At 43.1% G+C, this 27,981-nt stretch overlaps 1 protein-coding gene across 1 annotated transcript; it reads right to left on the reverse strand.

Annotated features, from left to right (window-relative positions):
• Positions 1-208: 208 nt before the first annotated feature.
• PLAT (plasminogen activator, tissue type) lies at positions 209-13,256 on the reverse strand. Its single transcript, XM_007935022.1, has 13 exons — positions 13,185-13,256; positions 12,031-12,073; positions 10,217-10,354; positions 8,767-8,877; positions 8,223-8,397; positions 7,989-8,080; positions 6,070-6,244; positions 5,493-5,578; positions 3,707-3,902; positions 3,463-3,599; positions 3,130-3,270; positions 1,887-2,053; positions 209-367 (listed from the first exon to the last, which is right to left on the reverse strand). Exons 1-13 carry the CDS (start codon positions 13,254-13,256, stop codon positions 209-211), a joined length of 1,692 nt encoding a protein of 563 aa, XP_007933213.1.
• Positions 13,257-27,981: the final 14,725 nt, after the last annotated feature.

Raw genomic sequence — 27,981 nt, forward strand, 5'->3', positions numbered from 1 at the left:
CATCTGACAGAATACAGTCTGAATCAGACCTTAACTCCTGAAAACTTCTATAATGGGAAGTCCCAGTGAAAATATATACCTTCCTCTCCTCCCAGTTCTTCTTCCATTTCTGTATGATGGTTTATGGAGAAATCTGTGTAAAGATCACTCCATCTTCTGAAGAAGGTGGCAGGATAACAGTTGATTTCAGAGAGCTGGGTTTCCTTGGTCATGGTCGCATATTGTCTTGAATCCAGTCTAGGTAATTGGTAACCTTGGTATATATACCTGGAATGTCTTTCTGACCACAGCCAACGCCCCAACTGATGATGCCAACCAAAATCATGCGCTTGTCCTTCATACACACCAAAGGGCCACCTGAGTCACCCTGCAAAGGAAAGAACAGGTTTGTCGTGTGCAAAAAGTGCAGGGTATTTAGAGAAAGTTAGGTTAGTGTTAAGGAGTTCTGGTGCCCAGTGCCTAGGATATTTGACTGCAAATCAGAAGGTTGGCAGTTCAAACTCATCAGCTGCCCCATGGAAAGAAGTTGAGGCAATCTACTACCGTAAAGATTTACTGCCTTGGAAACCCAATGGAGGGTCGCTGTGAGTCAGAATCTACTGGATGACAATGGGTTTGTTTTTTTGGTTAAGGTTCGTGTTAATATTCTTCAAAGTACTTAGTTCAGAGATGGAAATTCTTACATCAATTATCTTGATCCTTTAGAAGTTAGGTTGTATCTACATATATAAAGTGTAGTAGATTGATATAACTCCTCAGATATTTCAGGCCTCAAAGATCTTTGGTTTAAACTTCACCACTTACTAGTGATGTGGCCTTAAGCTAACAGTGCTTCAGTTAAAAGCATTTGTTATGTGAATTATGTGAGTTAGGTTGTCAATGAATTAATTGGGAGAATGCATGAAAAGCACTGAGAATAATGGAAGACTAGTAAGACTTACAGTAATTGTCAGGTTTTTTTGGTTTATTATTATATTGAATCCAAATGACTTTTTGTTTTTAACTGAAGTTTGCAGATAATGGTTTCACTTTGCATACAACTTTTTTATGCCTGCTGAGTTCAGGTGGTAGACTCGAGGTTTGTAAAGAAACTGTTCAAAAAGAGACCAAATGCTGTCTGTCAAGGAGCCAAGAAAAAAAAGAAATGCCAACATGATTATCTCATGAGAATACAGCCCACAAAGCTTTCAGCACAGGAGCCCTGCAGTACTTCTCTCTGTATGTACTCTCCTTAACCCCAGTCCCTAAAGGAGAGCCTGCCAGGCTGTAGGCAGCAAAATGTCTGCTCAGTAACAGTTCCTGGGCTATATTTAGGTCCTAGTCCCAGCAGGTTGGTCTCTCCCTAGTACACCAACCAGTATCTTGTTATCATGAAATATAAGTACTATGATGAGAATGACAGCACAAAAACCCAAAAGAATTTGCTTTCCCAGGGCCGAATATGAATTTAAAAAATGATTTATCTCAAATCATCTATATCCTACTTCCCAAGAAGCTCCTTTTTCTCCTTCCCCCTTCTACAAAGCTGACTCCAATCTTCTAGCATCTACAGAAGTCAAGAATTTCTTAATTTATGTTGCTGTATCCATCACTTCAATAGTCAATTAATTGCCTGGGTTGACAGGAAGTTCTATGCAGGTGGAGTTTCCTGTGTAGGCACTGGGGAAATTTCCTACCAGTTTAGATTTCTTAAGTTTTGGTAACTTTGATCTTTCTCCAATTGCTTTATTCTCTGAGGCCCTCTATTCTTTAGAATCCCCAGGGCCTCACCAAGATGAAACCACTCCATTCTAATGATATTTTTTTTTCATCTTGTTTAAAAACCTGTTGACCAAGGAACTTTTTACCCCTGGGTGGCCAGAGTACAGGGAGACACTCATGTTTACCTGGCAGGCGTCATGCAGGTTTACTTGGCTCCCTCCACTGCGAGTATCTCCAGCACACAACATATTGTTGGTGACAGTTTTATTGAACAAATGCTGTGACGTGCAGCGGCTGGATGGGTACAGTCTGACATGAGCCTCCTTCAGGCGTTCAGAAAAGAAAGGAGAAGCTGAAAGACAGGAGAAAAAAGTCTTCAGGTTCTAGAGCAAGGAAGGAGGAAACTAAATTTTCCAATAATGCCTAACATTTACCAACCATTTTATACATATTATGTTCAATGCCATGGTATTGGCAAAATTAGACTGTTTTGACTTACAAAAATAGCAGTTTTATAGTATTAAACCCAGGGTTTCTCAACAGCTGCACTACTGATACTTTGGACTAGAAAATTCTTGGTTTTGGGAGTTGCGTTGGAGTTGGTCTGTGTGTTGTAGGATTTTTAGTGGTATCCCTGGACTGTATCAGATGCCAGTATCAACCCCCACTCTGAGTTGTGACAACCAAAACTACCTCCAGACATTGCCAAATGCCCCCTAGAAGGCAAAGCTGCCCTTGCTTGAGAACCTCTGGTTTAACCTAATATTATTTAATCTTCATAATCTAATTAAATAAGTAGTTTTATCCCCAATTCACCAAAGAGAAAGGCAATTTAAAAGAAAAACACCATGCCCAGGACCACATAACTAACAAGGTGCAGATCTGGGATCTGACTATAGGTCTGCACAACTTCAGAGTCCAAGAACCCATAACCTTACCCACTTAAAACCAGTGGCTATCGAGTTGACTCTGACTCATGGTGACCCCGTGTAAGCAGAGCAGAGCTGTTCCATAGGGTTTTCAAGGCTGTGACCTTTTGGAAGCAGATAACCAGGGCTTCCAAGCCACTTCTGGCTGGGTTCAAACCATCGACCTTTTGGTAATTAGCCAAGCACTTAACTACACCAGCTAAGGGACTCCTTTAATTACTATACTACACTTCTATAGAACCTTCTTTAAATCTTAAGCACTTCAAAGCACTAGTAATATTCAGACCTCACTTGACCTGCATAAATGACCTTGTCAGGCACTTGATATGGTCTCAAGATACAAGGAGGCAGAGAACTTGCCTACATTTATGTAGAGCTAGTACCTGAATTGAGGTGTTTTAACTCAGCTCTTTTAACCACTTTTTCTACTGTCTGGTCAACGACTGCACCTCTGTGTCTTGCAGATGACAGGATGGAGTCGAGACTTCCTTTCACTTACTTGCTTCATGCTTGCCGTAGCCAGAAAGCTCACATTCGGTCCAGTCAGGCAGCTGCAGGCCAGCCTCAGGAAGGCAGATGGGGCGCACACTCTGGCTCTCCTGGGCACAGTGTGATGAATCAGATTTCAGCCGCAGCAATGCTGGGAGGGAGAGTGAGGAAGAGAATAAGTCCTGTGTGAAGAGCTTCTAGTTTTGGGAGAGGAAGATGAGAGAGAGAGGGCTTGGAATGAAGGGGTGCATGTGTGTTTTTGTGGGCATGTGAGTGGACATGTATGGGTGTAGGTTGATTTAGAGAGGTCTGAACTGGAGCAGAGAGAATCATGACATCTTACCAATGTCATTGTTGTAAGTGTCATCATCAAATTCCTTATGGACGATGTATTTTTCTACTTCAAACTTCTGCTCCTCCTCTCCGGAGACCAACCGGTATGTTCTGCCCAAGATCACCTTCAGGTTGTTGGAAGGAATCCTAGTGGAGAGACAGACTTAAAATGTCAGATTTCCTCTAATGAACACAGCTAGTTTCAAAAGGCCTTAGAGGGCAGAAAGACCTATTGAGTTTCTCCAAGTCCCTACCTCTCCTGGAAGCAGTGGGCAGCAGACAGGACCCAACAGGAATTGATCAGTATTCCCCCACACAGAAACCTTTCTCCTGGTGACTTCCTGTTCTTGGCAAAGATTGCAGCCTGCCAGGGATGAGAGGTGATGTCTGCGTAGAGTCCTCCTTTAATGCGAAACTGGGCCTGTTTGTACTGTCTCAGGCCACAGGTGGCTGCAAGAGGTAAGCACAGAGAAGGAATATCAGACCTTTGCTCCCTGAGATAAGGACCTTGAATATCCATCTTGGTTTCTTCTCCTGGGAATCCTAAGTTTCTACAGGCTCACTACAATCTGCAGAGTGCTGTAACAGTCTACAAGGTAAAAGACCCACAACTCACTTGTTGAGTATAAACTACATGTCAAGTACTATATATATATATATATATTAGGAGCTCTGGTAGCATAGTGTTTAAGGCACTTGACTGTTAACCAGAAGGCTGGTGGTTCAAACACACCAGCTACTTCTCGGAAGGAAGACTGAGCAATCTACTTCTGCAGTGATACCACCTTGGAAACCCAAGGGGTTGCTGTGAGTTGGGTCCGACTTGACGGCACATGACAACAACAACAACAACAAATATATATATATGTTTAACTCTCATAACACTGAGCTTCTGAAAGGCTGGGAAATTTTGACCAGGGTCACAATGGTACCTGCATTTGAACCCAGTTCTGTCCGACTCCAAAGCTGCTGGAGATCTTTCTGCTGTTTCACTGCCTCTAGTCTTTCCTGCTGTCACTTCCTAGCTTAAAAAATCGTAAAGCACCCTACCAAAGCCCCTTGCAGCTTCCTCCTGGGGAATGACTCCATTTATTTTCCATCTACTCTACCTTCTCCCATCCTTTAAAGCCCAGGTCAAATCTTAACTCCTCATGAATCTTCCTTTTAACACTCCAGCCCAGGAGGCTCTCAGCTTCTCATTGAGGACATACCATATGTGCCTTTGGTTGTGGGTTAATTGGCAGTTTCTCTCTCACCTTTGCAGTCAAACTGTATATTCCTTGAGGAACATTTTGGCTAATCTGTGTGTTCACAGAATTGAACTTAATCCTTTCTCAGACAATTCAGTCTATTCTCAGACAATTTGCAAACTAAAGATTTATAATTTAGTAACACTGGAATCTTCTCTGTCTCTTGTCCTCTATCACTAACCAGTTCCCTCATGTTAAATGAGCTCAGTGAGAAAAGTGGGAGAGTTCCCATTAAAAGCACAAGCCTTGCAGACAGAGGATATAGGATCAGACCCCAGCTCTACCACTTAGAAGCCAAGGGAATTTGTGCAGGTCACATAACATCTGAGAGAGAGATTCCTAATTGATAAAATGGAGATAAGAAGACCACCTCTCACCAGATTGTTGGGAGAATGCTAAGAAAGCACTTGGTTATCTAAGGAATGAATATGAGCGAGATCTTCCTCATATTCACCCCCACTAGCATCATTAATAAAGCTATCTAGAGAGAAAAGTTGGAAATCTACTGAATTCTTTGTGAAGACTATCAATAGAAATTGATATAGACTCTTTTCTTTCCTTTGCCCCTTCTTCTTCATCCTAAGTTGTGGAAAGTGGACATTTGCCCGAGAGTGTTGCTGTCCCACCATTGCTTGAGTCATGGAATTCCTCCCCCACCCCCAAGACCTAGCCTTCTTTGGAGACTGGCAGCTATACAGTCTGAATTAGACAGCTGTGCAAGTACAGAAAGTGGTAGAGGAAATGGTCAAGTGAGACTGGACAAAGGAAAGTAGCCAAGGCCAGCCCTTACAGCACTGGGGCATGTCACAGTATTCCCACGTCAGCTTGTGGTCCTTCAGCACATGGCACCAGGGCTTGGCATCCCCATCTGGATTCCTAGATGATAAGAGATTTAAGAGTTTCATAAGCTTACATTTTTCCAGACACAACCTGTGTGAGAGGGGAAGGAGGCTCAGTAAACCAATGGCAAAAACAATGACTTGGGAGGAGGGGCCCTAAGCTCTGGACTTGGCCTCATTTTAGACTCCCACCATAAGAAAAATAACTTCCTTTTAACTTCAATTTTCTATCAGTCCTATAGCAGTCTAATCTCACAGGGATGTTGAGAGGACCTGTGAGCTTTCTGTGAGGAAACTCTTGCAATTCATTAAAAGAAAGGTGCTACATTAGAATGGAGCAGATGAGAACTAAATGGCTATGGGACCAGACCCCTAACTGGGCATTCTTACTGAGAAACAGGTATGCCAGACTTTTCATAATAGTTGTTCATTTGACTAAATGAAGGTTAAGCACCGCATATCCCAACACATGCCCCCATCCTACCCCCATCACATGCCCATGGGTCCCTCAGACCCTGCATCACGCACCGGCAGTAATTGTGTTTGCCCAGGCCCAGTGCCTGGGCATTGCTCTTCCATGCTGTGTAAACCTTGCCTATCAGGATCAAAGAATTCCACTGGAGGCAGGTGGCACCCGATGTGGTGAGGCTGTGGGTACCACGGTAATCTAGCCCTTTTCCAAAGTAGCAATCCTCATTTTTTCCTAGAACAAAAGAAATCTCAGACTGAAACAAAACCAATCAAGCAGATCAGTCATGGCTTTCAGCAGGGCCTGACCTGGAGATACTGGACAGGGAAGGTGAAGGCCAGCCTAGCACTGAAAAGTGTGTGATCTCACCCCCTCCCCCTTTTTCCTTCTTCAAGTCCTTTACATAGGGGTGGTAAATGGAATTCATCTTATATGCCAACTTCCATCAATTGGTTGTGGCTTCCCAGATCACTGTGTTGAGACTCTGAATTGTATTCAGATTCCCAGAAGGCTGTGCTCAATTAGCAGTGAGTGCCATGGGCTTGGGAAGCAGTGAGGGGGTAAGTCTGAGTGTCTGGCTTATTTTTACCTATTTGCCTCACTTTGCCCTCTTCCTATTTGAAACTGACAAAGTATACCACTGGTGGCATAGTGCCTAAGGCATTTGACTGCTAACCAGAAGGCTGGTGGTTCAAACCCACCAGCCACTCCTTGGAAGGAAGACTGGGCAGTCTACTTCTATAGAGATACCACCTCAGAAACCCAAGGAAGGGTTGCTATGAGTTGAATCGATGGCAGTGAGTTTGGTTTTTTTTTTTTTTTTGGTATGCATAAATAATCTAAACCACTGAGTCCCAATTTAGATCAGATCCTGGTAGGTGGAGAGGATACTTTGGAATTATTGTAAAGAGTCCTCAAATTCACAGGTACACCAGCATTATCTGTAGAGTTAATGCATATCTGTGCATCAAGTCTACAGGTGAGAGAGATATATAGACTTGTATGTATGTATATACACACACATATATATAGATATAAATCTTTTAAAAATATATGCATGAAGTCTACGGGCAATGACGATTGTTGTTGTTGTGTATCATTGAGTTGATTCTGACTCACAGTGACCCTAAATGACATAGCAGAACTGTTCCATAGGGTTTCTTTACGGAAGCATATCATCAGGTATTTTCTCTCGCAGAGCAGCTGGTGGGTTCAAACTACTGACCTTTCAATTAGTAGCCATACACTTAACTACTGTGGCACCAGGATTCATACATATGTATATCTTTTAAATATATGTATATGTATTCAGCATTATTTAATTAATTAAATAAATAATATTGAATATATATCTATATAAGATATAGATATATATGTTTAAAAATATTCTTTATACCATTGTGATAAATGGCATACAACTATTTGTAAAAGCACTGCTAACTAGAGGCTGGTGGTTAAAACTCATCAGCCAATTCCTCAGAAGGAAGATTATACAATCTACTTCTGTAGAGATACCATATCGGAAACCCAAGGAGGGGTTGCTATGAGTCAGATATGACTCTACGGCAGTGAGTTTAGTGAGTTTTTTTTTTTTTTTGTAACTTAGTATTTTTTCAATCTGGGAATTTTTTTCACATAATAAATATTTAAAGAAAGAGAGAAAAAAACAATGCCCCCCCACCACCACAAAAAAGAGACTTCATTCATTCTCAAAAGGATTGGAAACCACTGAGCAATCCCATCCTCTCTGTAGAAGACGAAACTGAGGTCAGCATGATGAAGAATCAGCTCAAGGTCAAATACCTAGTTAAAGGACAAGCTTGAGCAAGGACCTAAGTCTTGATTTTATTGCCCTTCTTACAACCAACATGACTGACCACTCCTCTTTCTCCTCAGCTCCAGAGGGACAGTCAGGCTTATCCTCCCAGAGGCTTCTTCCCCAGGACACTACAGGAGGAGCTGGAGGTGGTGTCCTTACCCTTGGTACAGGCTGGTGTGCTGCAGAACTCTGGGCTATATGTCCCCGCCTTAAAGATGTAGCACCAGGGCTTTGAGTCTTGGTCTGGGTTTCTGAAAAATCAGCCAGCGAGGGCCAGGAGAGGTTAGAAGTGAGGCCTCCCCTCTTGAACCCACAGATCATATGCCTTTTCCCCAACTGTAGCGTCTTCTCATCTGAGAAAAACCCATTCAGTAAGAAGAAGGGCCCTCTCACCTGCAGTAGTTATGGTTCCCAAGGCCCAGCTTGAGAGCATTGGGCCTCCGCCCATTGTACGGCTTCAGGGCCAGTGCACTGCTGTTCCAATTGACACACTCAGCCCCACTTTCCGCTGTGCTCCACGTGCCCCTGTAGGTGACTCCCTGGTCCTCATAGCACATGGCCTTGGCATCTGGGTTAAAGCAGGACAAATGCACCCTGCATGTGAATCCTCCTCATTTAGCTTTTCATAGGGCTTTCACAACTACTCTATTATGGCTGTAAACTGATGAGGCAGGCTGGCTGCTGACACAACTGGAGCCCATGAGGCAAATCAGATGCCTGGGTTTAGCAGCCTTGGGTAGAGTCAGATTCTAGATTCACACTCAAGGCTCTGCCCTTTGGGCCCAGCATTTTGGTTTCCTAACCCACCATTGGATGATCCTTTCCTGTTCCCGCTGCCACCAATGCCATTGCCACTACACGCTTTTCCTTTCTGGATAAATTCAGGAGTTGGGATTGCAGTCCTCTCTCATACCCACCCATGTACCTAACCACTTACCTGTTTCACATCGTTTCCCCACAAATCCTTCATGGCACTGGCAGACAAAATCTGAGAAATATAGAGCCTGCCAACATATCCCGCCATTGAAGCACCTTGGTTCACTGCAATCTGTCAAACACAAATAAGGAAAGTCCTAAGTACTTTTAGGGGGCAGTGGTGGTTCAGTCGTAAAATTCTCACCTTCCGCGCAGGAGACCTGGGTTCAGTTCCCAGCTGATGCACCTTACATGCGGCCACCATCCATCTGTCAGTAGTGATTTGTGTGTTTTTGTGGTGGACCTGTCATCAAGAGGGACTAGTCCCTGGACAAAGACATTGGTGCTTGGTAAAGTACCCAAGCCTACTGCCACTGAGTCTATTCTGATTCATAGCGGCCCCCACTGGGTTTCCAAGGTTATAAATTGTTACAGAAGTAGATTGCCTCATCTTTCTCCCACGGAGCAGCTGGTGGGTTTGAACCACTGAACTTCGGGTTAGCAGCCAAATGCCTTACCCACTATACCACCAAAGCTCCTTTGGTAAAATACAGGGTAAGCAGAAAAGAGGAAGACCTTCAACAAGATGGATTGACACAGTGGCTGCATCAATGGGCTCAAACACAGCAATGACAGTGACGATACTACAGGACTGTTTCATTCTTTTGTACATGGGGTTGCTATGACTTGGAACGAATTTGATGACACCTAACAACAACAACAATGATGCCCTGGTGGCACAGTGGTTAAGCGCTCAGCTGCTAACCAAAAGCTCGATGGTTTAAATCCAACAACTCTGTGGGAGAAAGATATGGCAGTCTGCTTCTGTAAAGATTTACAGCCTTGGAAATCCTTTGGAGCAGTTCTACTCTGTCCTCTAGGGTCTCTATGAGTCAGAATCAACTCAATGGCAATAGGATGATGCTGAACAAGGAAGGCTCAGTATTTTATTCCATGATGTTGCCTCAAGTTAGGGGCTAACCGGACGGTGGCTAGCAACAAGAAGTACTTTGAAAGCACCTTCAAGAATTGTTAAGGTTTTTAGAGTGCTTTCTCTGTGTCACGCACTATTCTCCTTTGTAAAGTGGTTTACAAGAACTAACTCATTTATTCCTCACAGCATTTAACATTTAACAGTGTTAAATTTTTATAAGTTGTTATAATATATTTTAAAGAGTGCTTTCTGTATGCCAGGCACTATTCTACGGAGTTTTTAAAAATCAACTCATGTAATCTTTGCAGCAATCCATGAAGTATGTTTATTATTCTCCCCATGGTACAAATGAGGAAACTGAGGCTCAGCAAGGGAAGACATTTGCTTACTAACGTCACACAGTCTCACTCTGTTTTGCTCTGTCATCTTCACCTTTGCCTAAGGCAGAACAAGATGGTAGGGATCGTGAAAGACAGGGTTAGAGGCCATGAGACTGGACCCCTGAGTGCAAAGCCTCAGCACAAAGTCCGATACGTACGTTTCACGGGCACAGAGTGGCACTGCGGCCTGCCACTGTTGCACCAGCAGTATTCCACCCGGTTGCTTCTGAGCATGGGGCGCAGCCATGACTCATGTTGCAGGTATGTCATCTGTGTTTTTTCATCTCTGCAGGTCACTATAATGAAAGATAAGCTGGCCTCATTAGAGCACACTTCACAAAATGACATACAACTGCCTGGCCTTACTGAGAAGAATCCCTCTCTGGCTTTCAGTGTATTTCACCCTTTATCCCTTTTTTGCTCTCTGCTCGTAGACAAGAAATACCTAATATTTTGCCAGCTAAGACCCTTTTTATTATTTTTCCTCTGATGGGCCCATGTCTTGAAATACTTTATCAAAGTACATTTATTAAATAATGCTCTGATTTCCCATTTTTAATTCATGAATATATATATATATATATATGAGACTGCCTACCAGAGTTTGTGATCCACATGCATATTACCACATTGAAATAATTTATTCCTCGCCCAGAAAAAATTTTAATTTTAGTCTGTGCAGAAAATATGCTACTTCCACTAGTATTTTTGAGGTAATGAAAATAGTTGAAGTATTCCTGTTACTTCTCCCCCTTTCTCTCTTTCTGCAAACCAGAATGCCAACTTTTAAAAAATCTTTCATTTTAAATTAATTAAGGAAGTAATATATGTTCATTGCAAATAATTCTCTTGCTTCTTTTGAGGGTCTTTTGGGACCAGGATACCCTTATAGGAAATGCTGTGCTTCAACAAATAAGATAGTAAATTAAGGAATGACTCTGGGGAAACTTCTACTTTAAAAGGGTGTTGAAAGTCTTCCATTCTCAAAGGAAGCAAGTCATGATGGAGGGAACATGAGAGCCCTAAGTTGATAGTTTGGGATCTGAAGATAGGCCCAAATTAGAGTTCTCCAAATCAGAGTCAGGAACTTCATATTAGCCAATTTTTGTTTGTTGCTTAGTTGGTTTTGTTTTTTTGTTTCCAGAGTTTTTTGTTTGTTTCTTTTTTCCTTGGAAACCTAATGGTTTCTAGACAGCTAGACAGCTTTCTAGGCACTGTACACATGGACTCAAAGAAATTCCCTCTTTCTTTCCACACTATTTCTGTAAGTGTACCCAGGTTAAAACAAACAAACAAAAGAAACCCATGCCATTGAGTCAATTCTGACTCATAGCGACCCTATATGACAGAGTAGAACTGTCCCATCATGTTTCCAAGGCTGTAAATCTTTACAGAAGCAGATTCCCGTATCTTTCTCCCATGGAGTGGCTGGTGGGTTTGAACTGCTGACCTTTTGGTTAGCAGCCAAGCACTTAACTACTGTGCCACCAGAGCTCCTTAACCCGGGTTATCCCTGTTTACCAACAGAAAAATATAGAGACGCAGAGATGTAAATTAATGTATTTAAGGACACTGAGTGGGTTCCAGTGGAACTGGGATTACAACCTAGAAAAAGACTAAATAGAATTCGAGAGAGGCTGTCCTGAGTCTGCTGTCTGGTAACCATATGACCTTGAGCAACTCTGTGATTCCAAGACAGCCTGACTCCTTGCAAGGGCATATGTTCCTTTTCCTCTCAGAATCTGGCTAGCTGGCATCAGCTAACTGAGTGAAGAGAAATAAATGATGCAGGGATGAGACAGGCATCTTTGCAGAACTATCCTACGTAATTTCACGGTCACATAGCTTAAGTAAACAGGTCTTAGGTAGAAGATAAATCCCCTGACAGAATGTAAAGCACCCTCCACCCATCCTAAGTCCCAACCCTACCTCATGCCTCACCCAACCCTCTTCTACCTCAGCCTCATCTTACCTTTGTAAGATCTGGCTCCTCTTCTGAATCGGACATGACTTTCCTGCAAAGCAACCAAGGTGAAGGGAGGGTCAGCAAATGCTGAGTATCTCAGGATTAAAGGCAACCATACCAGAAGACCACCCATGAACCTGCCAATCAGACATCATCACCTGTCCTAAGATCACCCTACAGTAACTACTGGCCCCACATGGAATGTCTTTTTTTTTTTTTTGCCTCTTGTCTAATTTTTCCTCTCCTTCTAGACTCGTGCTTTCCAAAAGAACTTTCTGCATGATGGCAATGGTCTATATCTGTGCTGTCCAATGAGGTTGCTACTTACTAGTCTTATGTGGCTATTGAATCTTGAAAAGTGCTAGTGTGACTGAAGAAATTAATTTTTAATTTTATTGAATTATAATTCATTTCAAAGTTAAACAGCCACATGCAGTTTGTCGCTAAGGATCTCCAGTTGTACAGTACTTAAGGTATTTGGCTGCTAACCAAAAGGTTGGCAGTTCGAACCCATCAGCTGCTCCATGGAAGAAAGATGAGGCAGTCTGCTTCCATGAAGATTTATAGCCTTGGAAACCCAATGGAGGTCACTGAGTCAGAATCGATTCGATGGCAGTGAGAGTTTTGAGTTAGTAGCTACCATACTGACCAGAGTTCTAGACCCCCATCTCCTCCATGTAGCCACTCTAGATTCTCCCCTCTCTAAATTCCTTCAGCTCAAGTATTACTCATGTGGCCTTATATGATGCCCTGCATTGCTGGGCATTTTCAAAGAGTTCATGTAGCTTCCTTCAGCTAGATAATAAGAAGCAAGAGGGCAGTTTACATCTGTTTACATCTGGTCACAGTGCTTAAATTATGTTTTGTAAATATTTCATGGATTAACTCAAACACATTCTTTAAAACCATCTCCAAACAAGAACTGGAACTGTGTACTCAAGTCAGTGGCCTGGTGTTGTGATGCTGAGATCCTGATTCCTGAGAAGCCTACACACAGGGCAGCAGCAGCTGTGTACGTGCGTGTCCTGCAGGTGACTGATCCTCTCTCCCTTTGCCTTTCTCCTCTTTAACACCACTTCCACAGACTCCCGATTATCCTGAGGAACTTCTGGTATTACAGCCTCAAGGGGCAGGGCAAACAGACAGCCTGGACATCTTACCTGGCTGGACAAAGTGAAGACTACTCCACAAAGCAGCAGTAGGCAAATAAGTTCTCTCTTCATTTTATTCATTGTTTCTTTAGAATGTCCCTTAAATTCTGGAAGAAGAACGGGGGTGGGGGGTGTGTGAACAAGCTCAATCATATGATGTAAGAACTCAAAGTATATGACAAAGTTGAAGAACACGAGACTTTACTATGGCCGGGTTCCACCAGCATCAGCTCCCAGGACAGGAAATACCAGGACAAGTGTCTGGAAGATGCTTTTGCCTAGAGATTTCTGTATGCTGAAGGGCAGGACCAACTCGGGCACTTCTTGGCAGCCCAGCTACCACAGTGCCCTGGCTTGCTTTCCCTGGAAGTGAATTCCTACTCTGGATTGACTATCAAGCCACAGTAATGCCCTCTCTCTGACTTTTTCAGAGGAATCTGTAGGGATTTTATTGCCAGCACATTACAGGGCCAGCTTACCTCAGATGTCTCCACTCTCCCACTTAGAACCCACTTCCATGTCTGAGCCCTCCTCTTATTCCAACCAACAAAGGCAAGGCTCTCTCCATGCCAGTCCTCCCCCACCACCACACTCCTCCATTGGAATGTCTTCTTCTTTTTTTTTTTTTTTTTAAGAGACTGTGACAGGCCCGACAAAGTGCAGATTTGCAGAAAGGAGACGAGGCATCTGGTTTTGGGTCATTAGACTCAGATCTTCCTGGATCCAGAGTTCCCAGTTTCCATTTGCCTTTCCCCAGTGATCTTGCTCTCAGCGGCTTAAAGTAGGTTAGTTGGTTGGGGTGTTATTTTGTGGTCTGGCAGGCCCTCTCACTCCTACATCCACAAGAATTAAATCAGGGCATTTCTTCCCTTGACTCATTTCCCTTCAGTCACAACAACTTTTGGATCCCACCCCTCCCCCCTTATACGATCCACGGGCGCTCCGCCCCTCTGTTGGTTCAGGACCTTGCAGGGCTTTCATCCTTGACTTGCTCTGGCCCCTTCTTTGTTTCTTGCAAAAGTCTGCTGGAAGTCCCGTCCTCCTCCCATCCCCACAAGCTCTCTTCAGAGCTAAGATAAAAAAGAGAGAAAGAGAAAGAGAGAGAGAGAGAGAGAGAGAGAGAGAGAGAGAGAGGGAGGAGGGGGCTCTTCATGCCTGACTGAATCTTCCTGGGCAGCTGATGACCGGCAGCGGAGGGAAAACGGAGCTGGGGGTGGAGGGTGAGAGGCCATGCAGGAGGATCTGATCAACAGTGAGTCCGATAACAAAATACAGCGCGAGGACTCAGGCAAAGGCTTGCCTCCCCTCCCGGTGTTGAAGGCCTTTGTTCTAATTTAGCGTGGCTTCCTAGGCAGGGTGTGCTGTATGAGAGGGCCTTTTTCTCACCAGAGGAGGTAGCTGTGCTACAGATCTACTCACAGGTTCCAGGCAGTTACCAAAAAAAGAAGTACGGAGTAGAGAGTTGAGGCCATCCAAAAGAGGAACACAACGTGGAATCTTCTTATCATAGGGACTTTCTCATTCTCTGTTTTCCCCAAATTTCTCTTTTCAAAATCGTCCCAAATTCCTCTCAAAGTTCTCCTTCTTAATTGTATCCCATTACTTACAACCCTTAAAAATACATCTTCTTGATATTAACTTCCTTGAGGTGCCCTAGAAATGTATGTAAAATAATGAAAGAAAAAAAGAAAGAGATACAGAGAGAGAGAGAAAGGAAGGAAAACCTATTTCCTAGTAGGAATTCAATATATGTTACTTATCTTTTTCATGGATTTTCTCAAGAACAAAAATATTTATTCAAAAACTAAAAAAAAAAAAAAAAACTTCTTAAATTTATTCTCCTTCTTTCTTCCCAATGGTAGTCCTTTTTCACATATTTACAGATGCTCCCACCTTTTATTACCTAGATCAAGCCTTTAGGATAGAAAGTATATCTTAACTCTAAAGCCTCAGGACTTTTTGAAGAAATTCTGAATAAAGCCATGGATGAAGGATCTCTGGTAGCATAGTGGCTAAGACACTTGACTGCTAACCAGAAGGCTGGTGGTTCAAACCCACCAGCCACTCCTTGGAAGGAAGATGGGGCAATCTACTTCCGTAGTGATACTGCCTCAGAAACCCAAGGAGGGGTCACTATGAGTCCGACTCCACAGCACATAACAACAACAACAACCAAAACAAAGAACTTAACTCTTCTCTTGCATTCCAGACCGACTAGTCCTTTCAATATACTTATTCACGACCTGGGGATGGTTTAGTCTCTTCTCTGGATGTCCTTAAAGCTATGGTTTTATTTTAAGAACTCAAAGTCTTCTTAATGGAACACAATTCTAGATGTTGGAAAACTGCAAACTGAGTGATCAAGTATTAAATACCTTTGTATTCCCTGCCTCTCCAAAAAGCTATGACTGCCTCCCCTAGCAAAGTGGGAGGGGGTAGGAGGGATTAAGTGGTGAGGAGGAGTATGACTTAGGGCTGGGTGTAAAAACTCCAACAGCTGCATCATTTTAAATTCTTTTGCAACTTAATAATTAGCATAAGAAGGAACCCACTGCCACTGAGTCAATTCCAACTCGTAGTGACCCATATCTCTACAGAAGTAGATTGCCCAGTCTGCCTTCTGAGGAATGGCTGGTGGGTTTGAACTGCCAGCCTTCTGGTTAGCAGTCAAATGCCTTAGGCACTATGCTACCAGTGTCCCTATAAGACAGAGTAGAACTGCCCCTTAAAGCTTCCAAGGCTGTAGATCTTTACAGAAGCAGACTGAGTTATCTGTCTCCTACAGAGTTGCTGGTAGGTTCAAATCGCTGACCTTTTAGTTAGCAGCTGAATGCCTTAACTCCTGTGCCACCAGAGCTCCTTAAAAGAGAGAAAGAAGTCTGTTTTATTTTCTGCTCCTGGGAGAGTTAGGAATTCAATATATGTTATTTTCTTATCTTTTTCATGAATTTTCTCAAGAACGCTCTTGTACCAGTCATTTCTCTTCCTAGGCCTCTTTCTCTTGGTCTTCAGGGAATCTGGTGCAAACTAGTCTCATACAAACAAAGCAAAAGCTCCATTCATGCTGCACAAACAGAGGCAATTAGAGCAGCTGGACAGGCTGTTCGGGGCAGGAGGATGACAAAGAAATTAGTCATCCCGCCAGCAGGAAAGCAGTGCAGTCCATAGACAACGGAGAAAGAAGAGAGGCAAAATGAGAAGTGTCCTTGTTTTGCCTTTGTTAAAGAGTTGGGCATAGAAGTCTGGGGGCAGTGCCTGGACAAAGAACAAAGTGAATACCAGAAACATGGACTCAGACTTGGGGCCTGGGGAGGCCAGGCCAGGGTAGACATTTACTCCTTAGACCACAGCCTCCCACCAATGGGAGAAGTGCCAAGTCCTCATGTTGAGGCCAGAGTGGGAAATGAGATTTTAGGAATAAATATAAGGAAAGAAAGTCCTTTGGAGGCTCACTTTATAAGGACTAAGACTTGAATTTTTTTTCTGTGCCCTCTTCCTTTTGTGCTACTCAACAGCTTCCCAGAATCATCAAGGAACTGGGGAAAGAAAAAAGAAAAGAAAACACTAGGGTTTCTGACCTTTTTGTTGGACTGGAACCCATGAATCATGGAAAGCATCACTGTACTGAGAGGGGCAACAGCATGGCTGTAAGGCCTGCAGTCCCCAAGGCCTCAGCCCAGGTAGGCCCACGCTAGCACACACAGTTGCTTTTTGCAGATTTGCAAAAGGCACCCTCTCTGGTGCATAGAGCTCTGCAGGCACAGGGTTTGGCAAGTTGACAAAGAAGTTGTGCAAATTAGAAAACAAAACAAAACTGTCCTTTCTTCCATGTGAACACAGCCCCATGCCAGGACACATGTCTTGTCAAATAAAGTTTGGGTTAGATTTCAAAGATGTGCTGACAGGGCATCCTTATGTGGGACACAACCTGCACATCTGTCCTCAGCAGCCTTGCCTGCCTGCTTCCAACATGCATGTGCATCCTGTAGAGTATGTTATGGGTTGAATTATGTCCCCCCAAAATAATGTGTTATAAATCCTAGCCTCTAAACCTATGGTTATAATCCCATTTGGGAATGAGTTGTCTTTGTTACGTTAATGATGCAGGATTAATTAAGGGTGTACCCTGAGTCAATCTCTTTTGAGATATAAAGAGATTAAACAAGCAAGCTGTAGAGAGAGAGGAGGTAAGGGAGATGCCAAGACAAATGGAGCTCGCCAAGGAACCAAGAAACAGAAGTTGAAGAGATAAGGACCTTTCACCAGAGCTGACAGAGAGTGAAAGTCTTCCCCTAGAGCCAGCATTCTGAATTCAGTCTTTTAGCCTCCTCGGGAGGAAGGTTGGGCAATCTACTTCTGTAGTGATACCGCCTTGGAAACCCAAGGAGGGGTCGCTATGAGTCGGGTCTGACTCAAAGGCAAATAACAACAACAACAAACTGAGAGAGAACAAATTCCTGTTTGTTAAAGCCATCCACTTGTGTTTCTGTTATAGCAGCACTGGATAACTAAGACAGCATCTCTGACCCTCTTGCCTTGAACCTGTATTTGGCCTTATGAGGCATTAGCAACCGACAGACTCTGCTCACTGGCACCTCTAAACACTGCAAAAATAAGTGTTGTAGGGGAAAATGGGAACAATGGTCTTGTAACTAGGGAGGGTTCCATCTCATTGAGGGTTTCCCTCATTTCATTGGCCCTCTACCAACCATTGTTTCCTTTTCTAGCAATTGATCTTTCCTGGTGACTTGTCCAAAGAAAGTAAGTGAAAGTCCAGCATTGCAGAGACAATAAAGAGCAGTGGGAAGAGCATGAGACTTTAAGTAGAAGTACTGGGTATCCCGGGTTGAGTTCTGATGTGACCTCTTAGATGTAGGGCAAGTCCCTTATACTTTTTTTGAAGTCCAGTTCTACCATCTGTAAAAATGAGGATTTGTTTAGAGTCAGATTTTGGGGTTAACATTTTATTACACTGACTAATTGAATTAGTGTTTGCCAGCTGAGTCTTATTTTCACTTCAGAAGGATCTAAGTTTATTAGGAAAAGTTTGCTTTTGTTTATATTTTGTAGAAGCTAGGAATCTTCTATTTACCAACCAGTTAACCAGTTGCTATGGAGTACAGTTCTACTCTGACACATGGGGTCACTGTGAGTTCAATCAACTCTAAACAAACCCTGAAATCTAAGGTTAATCTAAAAAGTATCTTGTTAAGCAGTAATGATAGTTCTTCATGTTCGTTCCACTCCCTAAAGCAAATATCACATTACATCAGGTAATTAAATGCACAACACTTTGATAATTCTTTAACTTACCTTCAGATTTCAATACACTTGCATCAGGAAATAATGATCAGAAGCTTTCATTGTTTCATTACATGAACACATCCACATTTTACATTTTATGTAAAATCATCACCTCATAGCATATTTTTGAGAAACGTGCATGGATTATGTGCTACTTACTCAACATGTACTTGAGCACTTACCACTTGCCAGACATAGAGTTTACAAAACCCATTGTTGTTGTTGTTGTTATGTGCCGTCGAGTTGGCCCCGACTCATAGCGACCCCTCCTTGGGTTTTTGAGGCAGTATCACTACGGAAGTAGGATTGCCCAACCTTCCTTCCGAGGAGTGGCTGGTGGACAAAACCCTTACCTACGTTAAATCCTTTAAAGCAATATTATTTTCTGGCTTTCCACAGATGGGAGAACTAAACTTCAAAAAAGTATAAGGGACATGCCCTGCAGTGACACACCTTGTAAGAGGTCACATCAGGACTCAACCCAGGACACCTAGTATTTTAGCCAAAACTCCACACTCATTCCACTGCTCCTTATTGTCTCCGCAGTACTGGACTTTCACTCATTTACTCTTTATATGTCATCAGGAAATATTAAGTGCTAGGAGAGGACATCATACTTTCTAGAGGGTCAACCAAATGAGAGAAACCCTCAGTGAAATGGATTGACAAAATGCCAGAGCAATAGACTCAAATGTACCATTGATCATGAAGATGGTGCAGGACAAGGCAACTTTTCATTCTTTTATACATAAGGTTGCCATGAGAAGACTGACAGTAACTAACAACAATGCTGGATTTAAACGCTTGTAATGCTATCAGGAGGGACCATTTCCTGGAGGACATTGTGCTTGGTAAAGTAGAGGGTCAGTGAAAAAGAAGAAGACCCTCAATAAGATGGATTGACAGGGGCTGCAACAATGGGCTCAAACATCACAACGTTGTGAAGATGGCTCGGGACTGGGTAATGTTTCATTGTACTGTACATAGGGTCGCTATGAATTGAAACTGAATCAAAGGCAGCTAACAATAACAATGTGTTCATGGAGCACTGGTGGCACAATGGTTAAGCACTAGGCAGCTAACCTCATGGTTTCAACCCATCAGCCACAGTACTAGAGAAAGACGTGGCAGTCTACTTCTGAAAAGATTATAGCCTTGGAAACCAGATGGGGCTTTTCTCTGTCCTGTAGGGTCCCTATGACTCAGAATCAACTCCAAGGCAACAGGTTAATGTGTTTAAAGTTAACATTTGACAGGCATAGCGGTATCTGGATTCTCAACTTCCAACTCCAACTGCCACTTATAGGATGTGTGTAGGCAACTTTGCCACTCTGAGCCTCAGTTTCCTTGTTTTTCTAATGGACTCATGGTTTTCTAATAAGCTTATCATTTCCACCTTGCTGAATTATTATGGTGATAGGAGGGAAAAAACAAACAGGTAAAGCCCTACTTAATGTCTGGCACACAGTAAGCGTTAACTACAGTTATTATCATAAATATCCTTCAGCAATTAGAGGGCAAAAGTTTACTACCTAGGCAGAAGAAATGCCAATATCTGTGGGATCCTCATCAGACTGGAATATTAATACCAAATATTGTTTCCTAGGTCCTCTCAACATCTTGTGATAACTTGGAGCTGTTCCACTGTTTGCTTAATTGCAATTGATATAAAATTTCATGCCTTCTTCATATATGTGCATAGAACACTATTAACAGTGGCCATTATTTCCTGAATATCGGTAGTATCTTTTATTTTTAATCCTTTTATTTATTTATTTTTTATTTGCCTTTCCCAGGCCTGTTTACACCCCATGCCAAGGCCGCTCTGGGCTCTCTGAGGAAGCCAGATTAGCAGCTGAGAGATCAGGCCCTCACTAACTGATAAGGCCTGCAGATGCAGACTATATGGGTGTTTGAAAACTGAAGTATTATGTGGGCAAATAAGGAAACTGGAGCTTCCCAGAAAGCAATCCTTTCCCTTTGTCTCCACAGCCCAGGTGGCAGACACTGAGTCTGGCTACATTGGCTCTCGTCAGCTGCTATTGAGTTGGTCCCTGACTCATGGTGATCCTGTACATATCGTTGATCAGTCAGACTGTTGCTATCCATCGGGTTTTCATTGCCTGATTTTTTGTAATTATATTACCAGGCCTTTCCTCTTAGTCTGGAAGCTCCTCTGAAACCTGTTTAAAATTATAGCAACTTGCAAGCCTCTACTGACAGATGGGTGGTGGCTGAGCATGAGGTTGATTGGCTGGAAATCAAGCCTTGCCTTGAAGGGGTCACTAGGGATGCTGTAGATAAAATCAAATCAACTAGGTCAGTCCCTATGCTAACCTCTCCAGGCCACCGGTGCATGCGTCAAGAGCATCACATAGTCATCCTGTGCAACTTAGCTAGGCCTGTTGGACGACAGTCACCGTCTGGATCATGGCCACTGGCATGTGTATTTGGCAGCCAGGCAGCTGCTAAAGATACCAAGTTGCATTAGTTCTGTAGGGAGAACAACAGGTTAGCATTTCCTGGGCAATCATGATCAGCCCCAGAAGATGCCTGAGTCATCCTTTCAAAAAATATTTATGAAATATCTGCCGATACTTAGCATCTGGTTCATTTTTTTTTCTGTTTTTCAAGTGATCAACAATTGGACTTCTCGGCCTCTGTACCACATTCTATAGAGGTATTTCTCAGGCAAGATAATGGAATATAAAATATACAAAATATCATCTAGAGTATGGGCTGTCCTTTATATGTAAATAGACAAGTGAGCTGATGTCGGAAGACTGCATAACTTGGTTTGGGGTTTGGCCCACAATGGATGCTCTGTAAGATTGCTTGTAGTTCTAACATTCTGTCATCCTCAGTCTTTTACCTGGTCTAAACCATCCTCACTCTTTTACTTGATCTGATTTAAGACCTACAGTTTGGTTTTGTGAATTAGTTAACTAGGATGGCCAGTTCTTCTTGATGCACAGTAGTAAGTGGCCCAAAGAAAGAATGAATGAAATACTCTGCTCACTCATTGTTCATCCTAACCATCCTTTCAGAACAGAGTGAAAATCATTCACAAAATGTAGAAATTTTATTCTGAGACTGCAAATGTATAGTGCTAAACAACCAAATGAAAATCAGGTATTTCAATTAAAAATTCAAATTTTCCTCACCTCCAGAGACTCAGTTTCTCAGGGAAGAGGTATATGGATTTTTGAATTTTGAATGGAGCTAAGTCCACTACCAGTGCCTATAAACAATGATGCCACCTTAGCTGTCTGAAGTTTTGGAAGTCCTAAAGCTAGCATCTACTAAATTAACTGTAGACTCTGATTCATGGTTACTCCATGTATTTCAGAGTAGAACTGTGCCCTCCAGGGTTTTCAGTGGCTATGATCTTTCAGAAGTAGATCATCAGCCATTTCTTGATGCCCCTGTGTGAACTCGAACCACCAACCTGAATGCTTAACATTTTGCACCATATTGTTGTTGTTGTTGCTGGCCGTCAAGTTGGCCCCGACTCATAGCGACCCCTCCTTGGGTTTCCGAGGCAGTATCACTACGGAAGTAGGATTGCCCAACCATATTAGCATTCACTATTCCTTCCTTTAGGAGCTCTGGTAACATAATGCCTAAGGCACTTGACTGCTAACCAGAAGGCTGGCGGTTCAAATCTACCAGCCACTCCTCAGAAGGAAGGTTGGCCAATCCTACTTCTGTAGTGATACCTCGGAAACCCAAGGAGGGGTCGCTATGAGTTGGGGCCTACTCGACGGCAAATAACAACAACAACAAATTCCTTCCAAATGGATATTTCTAGCTAACCTCCCTTAAGTTGCTATAAAACCTGTGGATGGGGAGAAAAAAAAAAAAAACTCCTGTTGGCAAGTTAGTAACAAAGACTGCATGTGCAGAATGAGTTTTCGCAAATGCTTTATCGGTGAAAAAGAGGAAGACACTCAACAAGATGGACTGACACTGTGGCTGCAACAATGGGCTTGAGCATAGCAATGATTGTGTGGATGTCACAGGACTGGGAAGGGTTTCATTCTGTTGTACATAAAGTTGCTGTGAGTCAGAACCGACTCGATTATACCTAACAACAACAACAATATATGGTCCAGGTGACTTATTTATAAAAGCCTTAGATGATTACACTCTTTTCAAATAACATCGCCAAAGGAATACCTGGGCTGTTTGTTACAATAGTTTAAAATTTACTGATTACTAGCTCTACTCACGGGAGCTCTGGTAGCATAGTGCCTAAGGCACTTGACTGCTAACCAGAAGGTTGGCAGTTCAAATCCACCAGCCACTTCTTGGAAGGAGGGTTGGGCAATCTACTTCTGTAGTGATACCGCCTCGGAAACCCAAGGAGGGATCGTTATGAGTCAGGTCCAGCTCGACAGTACATAACAACAACAACAGCTCTGCTCATAAACATGCTTAAAAAAAAACACCACCAGTTGCCATTGAGTGGATTCTGGTTCACGCTAACTCCATGCCTGTCAGAGTAGAACTGTGGTCTTTAGGGTTTTCAGTGGCTGACTTTTCAGAAGTAGATCACCAGGCCTTTCCTCCAACGTGCCTCTGGTTGGTCTTTGTATCAGCAGCTAAACTTGTTAACTGTACCACCAGGGTCTCTTATCAACATACTAAGCTCTGGGGAATTAGAAGCCAGAGTCCCAACTCCTGTCTCAATGAATTTATAAGCTGTAAACTTAGAGGCTTATAAACTTACAGACTATTCCTGTTCCTCAGCTACTCTCTGGTTGCATGAACTGTTCCAAGGCTGTGATGAAGTAACTGAGAATAGCACAGACACTGGGACAATCTGACATGAGGCATCACAAAATAAACCAAGATGGTCTAGAACATCTGGACAGAGACCAAGTAAGCCATTTGGGCAGCAGGGCGGCAATCATTTGAGGGTGGCGTCTCTGGGAAGTTTTTGCTAGAATAAATCGATGGGGAGGGTGCTACTTCTCTTTCTTTCAGTACCCATGGCATCTCTGTTGGCGCCCCATGTCTGGCTCAGTCTCACAGGAAATCCTCACTCAGCAGCTCATGCTGACCATCATCTATTGATTCTGGAGCAAGCCCGTGTCTAAATCCCAGGATGAGTCTTTCTACTTACAGGCAGAAATTGCTAAGAAATCACCTTTGTGGGAAATCTGTTTAACAGTTCTGTTTGGAAGATTTCTTCATGGGATTGCAAATACACACACACACACACACACACACACACACGTAGTTTTTCTTTTTTTTTTTTTTCTATCAATCACCTGCACAAGACCCCCAACTTAGCTACCACATAAATCATTGTAACCACACTTTTCTGTGTTTTCATTTGTCATTAGTTACCTGCGAGCTCAGCATGTTTCCCTCCTTCCTCCCTCCCTCCCTCCCTGTGAGGTTAAGAAAATAAAGATAATAACAGTGAAAATCTAGAGTCTGGATACGCTTCCTGCAGAGTGCTTTCAGAAATAAGAGACACTGATTTTTTTTTTTTTTTTTTTCCCCTGTAATTGAAAAGTCCTTGAAGAGGACTGCAGCCTGGATCAACGCACACTGGACAAAATGCCACAGAGCAAAACCAGCAATGGATATGACAGGCGGGCGGCCATGGGGAGAGCAGAGGCATTCCTCTACACTGACCCCCACAAAAAAGTCCTTAAAGGTCACCTCCTCCTGTTTCCCAGCACTTTCCACTTGATTAATCATGCTCTGCAGGTTAAGTCGTTCTCTGGCCTATCCCCAGCCTCAGTTTCTTCCTGGGTTCCTTGGAGGAGGGAGGCGGCCAGACCACCTCCAGCTCTGACAGCCACACATCCATGCCTGATGTGACATTTATTGCCTTAAGTCATGAAGTTCTCCCACTGTGTATTCAGAACATTTCTGTGTAATTCTTATTCATAGTCCTCTTTACTCAGCTAGTAGAGACTTCGCCAAGAAACGCAGCCCTTCTAGTCTCTCTCCTCCTCCTCTCTCCTTTCCTTTTCAAACACTTCAGCCTAGCCCTATTAAATGCAGATACAAAATAAACCTCCCTTTTGGAATGGATTCTAGCTGATCCTCTTTTTGGCTGAGTGATAAAGCCAAGCTCTTCTTTGGCATTCTTTCATTGTTCAGTTGGCTTGAGAGACTTTTAAGAGCGAAGAGGCAGACAGAACAGAGTAGAATTCCACCTACCTGCAATTGCCTCTTTCCCTCTGAGAGGCTTTCTCCTCAACCCTGGGCTCTCGCAGGATCTCAGCTTCAATCTCCTGGTGCAGCTCCGGCCTCCTTTAAATTTCAAGGCAGGGGGTGGGGTCGGTGGCCACGGATGGGCGGGTTTCTCTGCAGCGGGAGGATGCCCAGTGGATAGGCTATAGTGAGGGAGTCAAACAGGGGCGGGACTGTTTTTATAAAAAAGGGGGAGGAAGTTCACATGGAAGCAGCAAAGCCAAACCTGGCTTTGGGCCAACCTGATTATTCATGGTCCTGATGTCATCGAATCACAGGAATTTGAGAGTTGGACAGAACCGTAAGAATCACCCTCCTTTAGCGTCCTCATGTCAAAAGCCTGATAAAAGACCCTCAGGATCAGCTGGCCCCAGGCCCCTATCATGAAGTGCTTACAATTCTAAACAAAGGAGTCTGGGGGCTTTCTTCTGGAATCATTACCTGTTGCTTCTTCCCCTTTGGTCACAAGATGTTGAAAGGGTTGCACAGGTGGGCCGATCCAGCTTCCGGCAGAGGCAACTCCATGTTGGGGCACTTGGTGGTTGGAGGGGAGAGGGCAGGGCTAGTTTTCTGCTCACCTACAGTGGAAAATGGCCCAGACTGGAATCTGCTTTATCTGCATCTTGGGCTTGAATTTCCACTCTGCCACTCCCTAGCTCTTAGGGAAAATCATTTCACTGCTCTGTAGAAGAAAGAAGGACCTCTGGTGGTGTAGTGGTTAAGGCATTTGGCTGCTCACCAAAAGGTCGGTGGTTCGAACCCCCCAGTGTTCTGCGGAAGAAAGATGAGGTCATCTGCTTCCATATTTATAGCCTTGGAAACTCACTGGGGATTACGATGAGTCGGAATCAACTCGTTGGCGATGAGTTTGGGTTTGGTTTGGTTTGGTACATACGTGAAAGGCTAGACTAGCTGGTCTTTGAGGTCACTTCATATTGCTCTAGCATTCTGTGAGTGGGACTGTGTAGAAGAGAGGTGGGGTCCTGGGCCAGTGCTCAGCCCATAATTTTCTTCTTCATGATATTGCCTGAAATTCTATCACTGGACTGCCTTCCCTAAAACTATTGATAGCTTTTCAGCGTTCTGTAGGTTACTCTTAAATGTAAATACTCCTGGCAATAGACAATCTGTCTGGCTTGTTAACCAACTGTTTAACATCTTTTCAGATGACTGGTAAAGAGAAGCAGCCTATGGTAAGGCAAAGTCTTAGGTTTGAATACAGCTGTACCAGTAATTAAGGACATGACCTCAGTTCAGTCTGCAACCGTACTGAGCCTCAAGCGTCTTCACTTGCAGGTCGTTGTGAGGATACAAACCAAAAAACCAAACCCACTCACATCCAGTCGACTCCCAGCGATCCTATAGAACAGAGTAGATCTGCCCTATAGGGTTTCCAAGGCTTTAAATCTTTTTAGAGGCAGACTGCCACATCTTTCTTCCACCAAATGGCTGGCAGCTGTTGGGTTTGAAACCTGACCTTTCGGTTAGCAGCTGAGCTCTTGAACACTGTACCACCACAACTCCTTAGAAAGAGACAATGTATATAAGGTCCTTGGCACATCATAAACCAAAACCAAGCCCAATGTTGCCCAGTTTATGGCAACCCCATGTGTTACAGAGTAGAACTATGCTCCATTGGGTTTTCTTTAGGTGTGATCTTTACAGAAAGAGATTTCCAGGCCTATCTTCTGTGTTGCTGCTGGGTAAATTCGAACTGCCAACCTTTCAGTTAGTAGTTGAGCACAAGCCATTTGCACCACCTAAACTTGGTATCTATTTACCAGTGGTTGATTTTTAGCTGAGGCAAGGCCTTGTGAAAATGAGAGAGAAATGAGAGAGAGAGAGAAAGGGGGAGTCCCTTGGGTGGTAAAAATAGTTAATCTGCTTAGCTGCTTACCAAAAGCTTGGAGGTTCGAATCTACCCAAAGGTGCACTGGAAGAAAGTCCTGTCAATCTACTTCTGAAAAAATCAGCCATGGAAAACCCTATGGAGCACACGTCTACTCTGACACTCATGGGCTCGCCGTTAGTCAGCATCCATTCAACAGTAACTAATAAAAAAAAAAAAAAAAAAAAAAAAAAAAAAAAAAAAAAAAAACGAAAGAAAGAAAGAAAGGAGAAAAGGTACCAGGAGAGGGAAGAAGAGGTTAGCAGAGGGATAGTAATTGTGGGACAATTCCAGCAGAAGTCAGATTTTATCAATTGATTTATATATTCTGATTCTAAGTATACTCATATTAACCAAGCCACCAGAGCTGATTTAAAGGTTGGAAAATAAGGCCAAATCAAACTATTTTTCCACATTGTTATCAAGTAGCCCTGCCAATGGCTGTTATAGAAAAAGGCATTCTTCAGGCAATGGGATCTCAGTTAGCTATAGAGCAGTGGAGATGGAACATCGGATGAACTGCAGCAGGAGTGGCCTGTGCCTGCTACATGATAACTATTGACCTGTTGATGAGGGTCAGAGGCTTTCTTTCTTTCTTTCTTTCTTTCTTTTTTTAAATCATTTTGGTTTAGCAGGGGTGGAGAGTTGGGGTCATGAAGAGACTTTAACTTGAACTGCTGTAGAGGATGGTTCTCTACTGAAGATTCCTCTACAGCAATCATCTACTGACTCCTTAAGTCCTGTCTAATGAATACCCAGAACAGGGCCAGGTTAGAAAACCAAAAGGGAAGAACATGCTTAGCATTTCTCAAGCTGAAAGAACTGAAGAAAATATCTAAGCCTCGAGTTGCAATATTGAAAGACTCTATGAGCAAAATATTGAATGATGCAGGAAACATCAAAAGAAGGTGGAAGGAATATACAGAGTCATTGTACCAAAAAGAATTGATAGATCTTCATCCATTTCAGGAGGTGGCATATGATCAAGAACCAATGGTATTGAAGGAAGAAGTAAAGCTGCACTGGAGGAAGTGGCAAAAACAAGGCTCTAGGAGTTGATGGAATACCCATTGAGATGTTTCAACAAATGGATGCCGTGCTGGAGTCACTGACTGGCCTATGCCAGGAGATTTGGCAGAGAGCTACCTGGCCAACTGACTAGAACAGATCCATATTTGTACCCATTCCAAAGAAAGGTGATTCCACAGAATGTGGAAATTATCGAACAATATTAATATCGCATGGAAGTAAAATCTTACTGAAGATAATTAAAGAATGGCTGCAGCAGTGTATTGTCAGGGAACTTCCAGAAATGCAAGCTGGATTCAGAAGAGGATGTGGAACAAGGAATATCATTGCTGATGTCAGATGGATCTTGGCTCAAAGCAAAGAATACCA

This window comes from Orycteropus afer, unplaced genomic scaffold (genome assembly GCF_000298275.1).
Source record: "Orycteropus afer afer isolate SDZICR_OR568_19922 unplaced genomic scaffold, OryAfe1.0 scaffold00024, whole genome shotgun sequence".
NCBI lineage: Eukaryota > Metazoa > Chordata > Mammalia > Tubulidentata > Orycteropodidae > Orycteropus > Orycteropus afer.